Genomic DNA, 10,988 nt, shown 5'->3' with positions numbered 1-10,988 from the left:
GGGGTTAAGTTTGTGCTGACTGTGCATTTTTGGCTTTAACAGACACCCGTTAGAAAACAACACAGTTTACTAGAACCAAATCGTGTTTGCCGACGAGTGTACCTTTCCGTATCGACGAATTCAGCAACATGCGAGGATGCTATCTGAGAAGAAAAACATTCGGTGTGTGTGTGTGTGTGTGTGTGTGTGTGTGTGTGTGTGTGTGTGTGTGTGTGTGTGTGTGTGTTTCAGGGAGGAAGAAGGAGCCCCCCCCCCATCCCCCCTCCCCCCACGCCCACTTAATTACCGCCATGCTTATTGAATCCCCGTGCGAGCGATGTACAGGGAATAGGACTCTCTGTGACAAGACTGGAAATGAAATAGCATTAAGCAACCGAGCAGATAATCCATTTAGGAAATGTCGAGGAAGCGGGGGAAGGATTAGTCGACGCGGCGCCCGTCGGAAGACATCAGAGGTGTTTGAAATTTTTGAATGTTTCTCGCACAATTTTTTGTCTTTTTTCTTTTTGAACCGAAATTCTTTCAACCTCCCGGTAAAACCAAAACAAACCCGAGTTCCAAAGTTAAATTCCATTATTCTTGGGATGAGTCGTGTTTGGCGAAGTGTCTCACTTTGCGCCGAGGTCAGCGGATCCGCGCCGCGCGTCGTTATGACGTCGTCGCTTTTCCTCACTCCAACCCCTCTCTCTCTCTCTTTCTGCTGTCGCAACGCTGTTTGTTTTGTTTTGTTTTTAATTCGTGGCACTGTTGTTTTGTTTTGTTTAACATTTTGATATTTCATATTTTTTTACTACCTTTAGTTTTTATCGGCATTTTTGTATCGCTTTGCCCTGTACATGCTGCTGTAATGTCAAAATGCCCCTTTGAGGGATTAATAAAGTACCTATCTATCTATCTATATGCTCGTGCCATATAACATATTGAAGTATTAATGAAATTATGGCCGTAATTTGAGATTTGAAGGGATCCACCTGTGACGGCTACATTTACATGCACACGAGCCCCCGGAAGACCCATGAGGTTTGATTTATCGTTATATATTGTGTTTTATTACGTGTATTTCAAGGTCGTCCCGGTTAGTGCAAAGTACGGCGGTAATATGCACACCGGCCGTCGGGGAGGCGGAGCTAATTTACGGCCCAACTCCGAAATTGGGGCGGTGGGCAGCGGGAGGGGAGGAAACGAGCCCGCTAACGTTTTACTTAAAATGGACTCCGAGGCGTAATGGGCTTAGCGGCATTCATTGCTCATCACAGATCTGACGGCAGCTGAATGTGTGGAAATGATCCCTTATAGATTTTTGGGCGTCATTAGATCGAATGGAAAAGAAGGTCAAGGAGAGGAGACGAAGCCGATGAGCTCGGGAGGAATTTTGCCCACGCGGACTTTTTACATGTTTATTATATTACATGTGCGTTTGGACATGTATGATGCCACGTCCTGGTCTATTCAAATGAGAAAACAAGAACAAGTGAAGAGGGCGAAGGTGCATGTGAGAGCGGGGATGGTGTTTATCTACGGACTTTCAGAGGGGAGGAGTTGGCCAACGACGGGACCCGGAGGTTCCGGACCACGAAGTTCTGCCGGCGTCCCGCGGACGGTCCCGGCGCCGAAGAGTTCCCCTCTGTGTCGGAGGGAGGCGGGGAGGTGGGACGGGCTTTCCCCCTCACCTCGTACGTCCAACGCATGTCAGCTGCCTGGAAAAAAAACCACACACACACACACACCAAAAAAAAATCAAAAAAAAAATCAAAGAGGGGTCAGCTGTCAATCATTCAACTCTTCAGATCAGTTTTTATAAATTGTGATATGTAATGGTATTGCGTGATTTGAACTTCTGAGGCTAGAAATCCCGTTCTTGCCTCCTGGGAAAAAAAACAAACAATTGATTTTATTCCCCCCCAAAAAAAGTTGCTCATCAAAAGCAATGAAAGTGGTTTAATTCGTGAAAACATTAATATCGCTATTTATAAAAACAAGTTACCGACTAAATGAAATATGTAATCAATTAAAGTATAAAAAAAAAATGTTGTTCGTGCGATCTCCCGTCTCCATGGCAACACACGGGGGGTAGAGAACCGGAGAACAGCAGTCAGTAGACTTTCATGTGACGTTTGTTCGCTACTCCATGGGGGGGAGGAGGAGTAGGCCCGACCACCCTTAGCGACGGCCCTTAGCAACCGGACGAGCACCTGGACGGCGAGTATCGCCGAGCGCATCTCGTGGCCGGCGTCGGGCGTGAAGGACACGGTGATGAGCACTCCGACGCAGCCGACGGGCGGCAACGTCCCCGAGGCGGGGGTCACCGCGAACTCGCCGCTGCTGCCCGGCAGGAAGGCGGCGGAGAACGGCTCGGGCCTCCTGAGAAAAACGACAAAGAGTAAATGCACACGGTCATGTTTCCACCGCAGGAACTGTGGAACTTAGTCGAGGTCCTACCTGGCAGGTAAAATGTGGCGTCGTCAGAAATTTGAAGGGCTGAATGGCACCGTGTTGCTCAGAAAATGGCATTTCCAAGGCAGCCATTTTTATTCATTATTCATATGTTTGTAATAATCGGCTTAATCTTTATGGTACTTTAGATACAATAGAAATGGAGGCAGCTCCAAGTTCCTGAATTTAGTTCCTGAATTAAATCCTTTAGCAGGAACAGGAACTATTTAGCAGTTCTATGGGCGGGAGGAGGAAGTTCCCCTTTTTACTTAGAACCTCGAAGCATCTAAGTTCCTATAACTGCTACCGCCGGGTGGGTGCTCTCACCGTTTACGACAGGAACCGCGGTGACGTAAGTGTGCAGTGATTGGTCGAAACGCCATCAGCACAAAGTAGAGCTACGAAAGAAGCTGAAACCAGCCGAGGGAAGCGTTTCTAATTGAAGCCCCGCGGGTTACTGAGAAAATGGACCTGCTGGTTCCTGGAACTATTTGGGTAAAAAAGTACAGCGGCTGAGCGTTACGTATTTGTTTCCACCCACCTGGTGGTGCTGATGAGACGGAAGCCCACGGCCGACGTCTCGCCCGCCTTGGTGGTTTCCATGACGATGACATCGTCCACCCGAGGCTCCGTCGCGACGAGGGCGATGGGAAACTCCCACGTGTTGCCGGACGCCGAACGCACCGCGACGACCCCTGAGCACCTTGTACACACACACACACACACACACACACACACACACACACACACACACACACACACACACACACACACACACACACACACACACACACACACACACACACACATATTTAACACACTGACAGATTATCTGAAACAATCCAATCATGATATAAAGTCATTCTGAATTTATGTAAAATGTTTGCTTTATTAAAAATGAACCAACACGCTCGAATTTTATGAATGATGTAACGAAACACTCAAATTTAAATTAAACTAAATTAAATATCTCTGAAAAAACAAGAAGATAAATTTGACAAATCCTTTATAGACTATTTAAATTATGACAAACCCGAAACTTCTCTCCAGACTTAACATGTAATAAAAAGGAAAAGTAGTACGATAAGAAAACTGAGTCTGAGTCACCCCCCCCTTTTTAATTTTTTAACTTTTTATTAATTTGTATTTTTTTTCTTTCTTTCCCCTTTCTTTCCTCGGCATGAAACATCAGTTACTAAGACCAAAAAATATCAACATCACATGCAACGGGCACAAATAAACGTGAAATAAATTAGTTTCAGCTGTCCCTCGTTGTCCCCCGCTTCCCCGGTGTATTTAGGTTACTTTTATTTTTTTATCCTGTTAGGCACCGGTGTTAGAATTTAGTCCTTATGTCATTTTAGTTGTTTTTTTTCCACATATAATGTTTTTTTTTATTCTCACGTTGCAGGTTTTTGTCACAACAAACATTTCCTTTCGGGATTCATTAACACGTAGATAATGATTACGGTGAGTTACGCTATTACGGTTTTTTTTTAAAAAAAAAGGTAAATTTTTTGATTCTATTCTTTTTTTTCTATTGGGATTTTATCTTCCTGTGTACTTATCTTTTTCCTACCTGTATTTTTAAGCTCAATGTAGTCTTTTCTTCTCTCAACTTGAAAAATAGGATTATACGACATAGTTTCTTTACATGCGGTGCAAGCTCAAAGGAATCCTGTAACAGAGGTGAGTTCAAAGACCCTTTTTAACCACGTCGAGCCATTTCGTGCGACGACACCTGGACGATGCAAAACACGCCGTTGCCACGGGAACAGAAAAGAAGGAGAAGTGGACCCGAGATAAATGAGCGCAGCGTCGGATGCAAATGTTGTGTCTTGTGTTTTTAGCCCTGCGTGTGTGTTTTACTTTCTCTCTCCGTCTTATTATTAGCATCCTTTTGTTTTCTTCTCTCGCTCAGAGCATATTTGTTTCTCTGAGTGTGCAATTTTGTGTGTGTGTGTGTGTGTGTGTGTGTGTGTGTGTGTGTGTGTGTGTGTGTGTGTGTGTGTGTGTGTGTGTGTGCCTCTCTCATAATGAGCGTTTGTATGTTTATATTTTTCTCTCTTCCAGTGTGTGACAGTGTTTGCGGTGCTTTTGATGTGGGGTGTGTGTATCTCAAACTGTTCCTTTTTTCCTGTGTGTGTGTGTGTGTGTGTGTGTGTGTGTGTGTGTGTGTGTGTGTGTGTGTGTGTGTGTGTGTGTGTGTGTGTGTGTGTGTGTGTGTGTGTGTGTGTGTGTGTGTGTGTGTGTGTGTGAAAGATGTTTGTTTGCTTTCAAACCAGTGGATTTAAGTCAAACAGCTACAACTAAAAATGACACATTCTTCCTATCTATCTTATTTTTTTCTTATGCGTGTGTGTGTGTGTGTGTGTGTGTGTGTGTGTGTGTGTGTGTGTGTGTGTGTGTGTGTGTGTGTGTGTGTGTGTGTGTGTGTGTGTGTGTAACCTGCACGTCCTGACGGGAGTGTAGACTAGATTGAGGGTGAGCGTCACGCCGGCGTCCTCCGGCTCCTTCCTCGCCGCCCGGACGGAGACGGCGAGCCGGTCCTCCACCTCGGATCGCTCCGCCGCTTCGCCGACCGACTGCACCTCGCACAGGAAGTCGTCCATCGTCGTCGTCGTCATCGCCCAGGCAACTGTTCCGAAAGCAGGAAGCGGGAGGGGATGGACGACTGAGCTTTGTGAAAGGTTCACAAAACCGCATCTTTTTTTTTTTTTTTGAGGGATTATTTTCAGACGGACCTCCAGAAAACGAATAAGAAGACTTTGGAGCCGACCTCTAGTGGCGCTCGGTGGTATTGCGGTTTAAGACACTTCAAGTCAGTTGATCATTTTTCAATCACACCAGCCAATCACGCGGCTCTGGGTTCCCACCCACTCGGACTCGTAATCCTAAAGCTTACAGAACAAGTTCTAGCTCTTAAAACACTTGAAACAAACTTTTCACTCAGCGCAGACTCGACATGTTATTTGGTAAAAATACAAAAATCACAGCCGATGTCCGACCTGCAGAGCTGAACCCCCCTCCCCCTGCGATGAGCACGTTCTGATTAATCAGAAACGAATCAATCGCCCGCTGGGTCCCCGGTGCAAAACCTCATCATCGACGCGGCACGACATGTTTTTAAGAATCTGAATAAACAATAATAATTGTCGTTGTTTCTTTCCGCCTCTGAAAAAAAAAAGAAATCACCTTCCCGTCCTCTCCGGTCTTCGTTTCCCGGCGCGTATCCGGCGAGCAAGACGTCCAGCTCCTTCTCCAGCCGGCAGCCGGCTTCGCACTGCAAAACGCCGAGCGGACGGTCCTCGGCGGGAGCCTCCAGGGGATTCCCACGGAGCGGGTAAACCCAGCAGATGGTCGCCGGCTCCGTCTCTGACCTGGAATATCGGCAGGAGGGCGTTTACTCTTCTGGATCCTGCTGCGTGAGCGACGTGCCTTTTTTGAGTAAAATGGCTTTTCACAGAGCTAAAGATACTCCAACATTATTTTAACCCCGAATCTTTGCCTTTTACTCGCAATTCAATCAAATACTTTATTACACTTTCCAGATTTCGGAAAGATACATTCGGCCTCCAAATAATAAAGGGTGCATTAATGGAACCGCTTCGGGGGTCTATTCTTAATGCAAACTAATATTTTTAATCTAAGTTCTTTGTACAATTTACAGAATCAGTTTTTTGGAGATTCTGTTTCATATCCGAGCAAAGCTGGCGCTGCGACTGAAATATCCCCTACGAATCAATATCGAATCAAATCGGAAATCAAATCAAATCAATACCAAGCTCTTCCCAGTCCCGACAGGTTTGGAGCAGGACGTGACCATATTTGGGCGAGCCAGTGACTCAATCTGATTGGAAAGATACTACGTCCCCGTCCACCGATAGCCGTAACCTGACTGCACCACCGGCCTGTCAATCAAACAGACACGCCCCACTCCCCCAAAACACAACTTTTTGAAGCTTGTTTTCGAGTTAATGACGGATTATTTTGGCCAGAAAACGAATAAGAAGGAGCGACTTTAGCCGACAACAGCGAGATAACTGCTGGAGACATTGTACCGACTGAGAATTTTAGGAGAGAAGTTCAACGGGAGTCTACGGAGGCTTTTTTGGGAGGCGACCTCTAGTGGCCCTCGGCGGTATCGCAGCTTACAGCTCCGTCCACTTTTATGTGCAGTCCACGTGAATGGCTTATCGTTGCTTTGCAGGGACGCCCGACGTGGATGTGGGAATAACAAAACAACGTCTAGAAAACTCAAAAGCAACGCAGACAACAACACACCTCACGCCGTCCGGACCGGAGTGACCGTCGTCGCCCGGGACGCCGCGGGGCTCCAGGGCGATGCGGAGCCGGGCCCGTCGCAGCCCGGCGGACTTCGGCGCAAACACCACGGGCACGTGGAGAGTTGCCCTTCCACCGATCTGTATCCCTGCAGACAAGAGAGCGAGGACAAACAGTCATCAACCTTTTTTTATTTTTTTTATTTTAAAAGCCGTCGGCCCATTAGAGGGAAACACAAAAACTCACTCTGGACACCGCAGGTCATTAACATGCATCGCGAGTGTGGACAAAAACAACAACCTCATCTCAAGGTCGATTTGGAGTAAACTAAGAAAGAAAAACTCGGGACGATTTCTCCCATCTGCTCGAGAAACGTCCCATTTAAAAGTTCCTGAAAAACCACATGAACCACAGGATGTTACTTTTCTATGGATTTTCTGACAAAGGGGGATTACACCGTCTCACCTGCAGTGTTTTAATTACACTCGCTGTCGCCACGGTAACGGGTCACCAAATTAACCAGGGTGGAAAAAAAAAATAATCGTATTTCTGGGAATTCAGTGGGAATATGCGGGTAAAAGTGTCAACGTCACTTAACAAACCTTCAGTGCGACCCAGCGGGACGGAAAACACCTCCTCGCCGGCGGCTCCGCCCGGGTCCTCGTCTGGCAACGTGAAGAAACACAACACACGCGTCAAACACGGGCACGCGCGCGTTTAGCGGGAAAACGGACGGGGCGAACCGACCTGCGAGCGTGACGCTGAGCGCGGCCGCCAGCTCGGTGGGGTTGGTGAAGGCGACGGCGACGGAGGCCTCGGAGCCGACCGCGCACGACACTCTCAGGGGCTCCTGGGTCTCTGGCATCAGGCCACGCCCACTCAGCCGCACGCACCATCCCCGGCGCTGAGAGGGCGACGGGGGCGGGGGGGGGGCAGATTTGACACATGGGTTGCAGGGAGGCGAGAGAAGAGGAAGTAAAAAAGAAAAGAGAGATGATGTGAGAGAGAATTGCACTTTGCATGAACTACTTCGTGTGTTTGTGTGGTGTAAACAGTGTGTGTGTGTGTCTGTGTGTATAGTGTGTGTGTGTGTGTGTGTGTGTGTGTGTGTGTGCGTGTGTGTGTGTGTGTGTGTGTGTATACACACCTGAGGGCACGTGAAAGTGATCGTTGCCTTGTGGTTCCCCTCTCCGATGGCGGAAGGACGGAAGCGGACGCCGAGCTGGGAGGAGGAACGGGGCTCCACAATGAGCTGGGACACACACACACACACACACACACACACACACACACACACACACACACACACACACACACACACACACACACACACACACACACACACACACACACACGTGGAGTCACTTTTCATGGGGACAGTAAGGGAGGATAATAACGCTCAAATTCAAATCCTTAAATCACACTGCTAGAGCTTTTATCCACATTTTGACAAGTAGCTCCGCCCCTGAGATCTGATTGGTCAACTGGACGTTAGTGATATCGCAATATTCATGGCTTTAAAGCAAATACAGTCAAATCTGCAGGGAACTGCAAAGAACATCCAGATGATGTATTCATTCGGAAACAATAGAAGTGATCTGATAAAAGTACTACTGAGGCACATAGGTGTGTGTGTGTGTGTGTGTGTGTGTGTGTGTGTGTGTGTGTGTGTGTGTGTGTGTGTGTGTGTGTGTGTGTGTGTGTGTGTGTGTGTGTGTGTGTGCACTAACAGGGCTCTCCGAGTCCATCTCCAGTGTGTAGTTTCTGGGGTTACTATTGGTTACGGTCACTTCCAGAGGCTCAGCTGTTGAGTTGACCAGAGGGACGGTCAGGCGTGTCCATCTGAAACAAGAGTGCAACACACACACACACACACACACACACACACACACACACACACACACACACACACACACACACACACACACACATTGTTATTACAAATTACACAATAAAATCGTCACACAAATAAAAGAGTTTCAAAATCACCATCACATCCAAATATCAAAAACGTCCTCGTAGACACAGAGGTGTGTGTATTCTTTCCGTGTGTGTGTGTGTGTGTGTGTGTGTGTGTGTGTGTGTGTGTGTGTGTGTGTGTGTGTGTGTGTGTGTGTGTGTGTGTGTGTGTGTGTGTGTGTGTGTGTGCACCTACTGGCCCAGCTGACAGCAGGCCTGCGGTAGCGTGTCGACCGGAGGAGGGAGGGCATAAAGCTCCAGCTGATACCAAAACTCCCCGACCGGGTCAGACTGGAATATCACGCTAGCAGAAAACAGCAAAAAAACGGATTCATAATCAGTCCCTCCAGGATTTGAATAATAACGTGTAATCACTTGCTTTGATAATAAACATTTAATTAGATCATTTTAATGCCATGACGCACAGTTTTAAAAAAAAAAAATGTGCAGGCTCCCGCTAATATCGCTGAGTTTGCTTGAATTTGAAAAAAAAAAAAAAAAAAAAAAATCGTTTCACTTCACGAGTCTCACCTGCCCGTGGTTTTCCCGACCCGGACGGGAGAGAACGTGGCTTCGTAGGCGAGGGTCCCTCGGGGGGGAACCGAAAACCGCCCGGCTCCGCTCAGATCGCCTCCCTCTAGCTGGACGTCCAGCGTCAGCGGCTCTCCTCGCGGGTTATTGACGGGGATCTCTATGGCAACCGACCTCTGGGAGCGCAAAAAAAAACCCCAAAAAACCATTTTCCTCTTGGTATTCTGATCGTCTTTTATTATCCAGTTACGCAACGACCTTCTTCTAAGTCACTCTTAAAAACAAACTATTTCAGACTTGCCTTCTGTTGGCTGCATTTTATTGTATTGATTGACTGTTTTATTTCAGTTGTATTTTATCATTATATTTATTTATACTGTTGTTATTATTATTATTATTATTATTATTATTATTATTATTTATACTGTTGCATATTGTGTTTTAAATGTAAACTTGTAACTCGGACTTGGCTTCTTTCTTCCTCCCCAGTGGTAGAAATCGTGGCTGCCGCGCCCAGACCCGTGTTCGATTCCGGGCCAACGCAAAACACTTTTTTTCCCCCCAACCTATCAATTTGAAAAACAGCATCCAAGTATAATATTTTATTTTATTTTTTTGAATTATTATTTTTTTTATCTACAGTATGACATTTTGGATGATATATTACAGTGTAAATTTTTTTTTTACATTTTGGACAACAGTATAGTGAGATTTTTTTTCACCTTTTTTTTTTTTTCATCATGAATTTATACGTGATATGTATATATATAACTTGTATGTAACTTGTTTTTGAAAAGCGCTATAGATATAAATGTGTTACTATTTGTATTATTTATACATTAGATGGGACGATAACATTTTCTCAGAGCAGATGCCGCTGGCCGAGTCAATACTTTACAGCCTAATTAATTTTGAAATACACTCCAGCTTCAAAACTGCCTTCGGTTCAACCGATACTCCAAGATCAGCAGAAGAAAAAAAAAAAAGAGGCTTTTTTTTGTCGTCCAATTAAAAAAAAATAAAAAAAAAAAAAGTAGGAATAATAAAAGTAACTATATGCAGTCCAACACCAGGTCCTATTTGTTGGCACCGTGCAAATGAGGTAATCTTTGGGTTTTTTGCACACAATTTTTTTTACAAATTTATTTATTTTTTTTACAATTTTTAAAAATGGCTGAGTAAGCAAAATTGATTAATTTTTTTTTTTTTAATTTTTTTTTTTAAATGCTGAGTGAGCTTAGTACGAACTTACCCGAGCGGCACACTGTGCGTTTATGACCTCGACGGGAGCTGCCGGCTCGCAGATGAGCTCGAGGGAGAAATGAACTTCGTAGCGCCCGGGTACGTTTCCTAAACACGCATACGAAGGAAACGCGTGCATCAAACATCGAGTCGATCTTTGCGAATGCCTCTGAGCCCGAAATAGTTTGTGAGCGGGGACGTTACCCTCGCCTTGGGCCGCCTCCTGCGCCTCGTCAGTTTCCGTGAATGACACGCAGCCTTGGAAGAAAAGAAAGGAAGGGTTAAGTTATTATTCATTTCAACTGTGGACGTTATTTAAGTGACATTTTTGAGCCGCCACAAATTTATGAACATGATAAAACAAAAACAGGAAGAAAAAAAAAAGATCACCCGTCTGTTTCCCTCGTTTCCATGGCGACACGGACAGAGCGTACGGAGCGCTGCGACCGGGTTGAATCTCCAGGGAAGACGTGCCACTCGCAACGGATAGGTCTGTCGCCACCTGCGAGCGCACAACACAAACACCGGGCAGATTAACC

The 10,988-nt window shown here is 46.0% G+C and overlaps 1 protein-coding gene across 1 annotated transcript in view; it reads right to left on the bottom strand.

The window, feature by feature from the left end:
- Positions 1-671: 671 nt before the first annotated feature.
- Positions 672-10,988, bottom strand: part of LOC138635706 (cilia- and flagella-associated protein 47-like) — a 37,826-nt gene continuing 27,509 nt past the window's right edge. Inside the window, exons 53-67 of the mRNA XM_069723319.1 lie at positions 10,840-10,951; positions 10,654-10,707; positions 10,460-10,557; positions 9,208-9,383; positions 8,873-8,980; positions 8,448-8,559; positions 7,865-7,969; positions 7,465-7,621; positions 7,320-7,382; positions 6,718-6,865; positions 5,629-5,813; positions 4,882-5,071; positions 2,975-3,136; positions 2,193-2,361; positions 672-1,697 (exon numbers count right to left, since the gene is read on the bottom strand). Of these exons, the coding sequence (XP_069579420.1) occupies positions 1,512-1,697; positions 2,193-2,361; positions 2,975-3,136; positions 4,882-5,071; positions 5,629-5,813; positions 6,718-6,865; positions 7,320-7,382; positions 7,465-7,621; positions 7,865-7,969; positions 8,448-8,559; positions 8,873-8,980; positions 9,208-9,383; positions 10,460-10,557; positions 10,654-10,707; positions 10,840-10,951 (2,025 nt within the window). The 3' untranslated portion in view covers positions 672-1,511. The remainder of the gene's footprint in view (positions 1,698-2,192; positions 2,362-2,974; positions 3,137-4,881; positions 5,072-5,628; positions 5,814-6,717; positions 6,866-7,319; positions 7,383-7,464; positions 7,622-7,864; positions 7,970-8,447; positions 8,560-8,872; positions 8,981-9,207; positions 9,384-10,459; positions 10,558-10,653; positions 10,708-10,839; positions 10,952-10,988) is intronic.

Source organism: Brachyistius frenatus, unplaced genomic scaffold (genome assembly GCF_029030835.1).
Source record: "Brachyistius frenatus isolate BFR_SWC_R1_liver_20210118 unplaced genomic scaffold, ASM2903083v1 Contig_323, whole genome shotgun sequence".
Classification (NCBI taxonomy): domain Eukaryota; kingdom Metazoa; phylum Chordata; class Actinopteri; family Embiotocidae; genus Brachyistius; species Brachyistius frenatus.
Note: the sequence above shows the minus strand (reverse complement) of the source record. Positions and strands in the feature narration are given on the sequence as shown.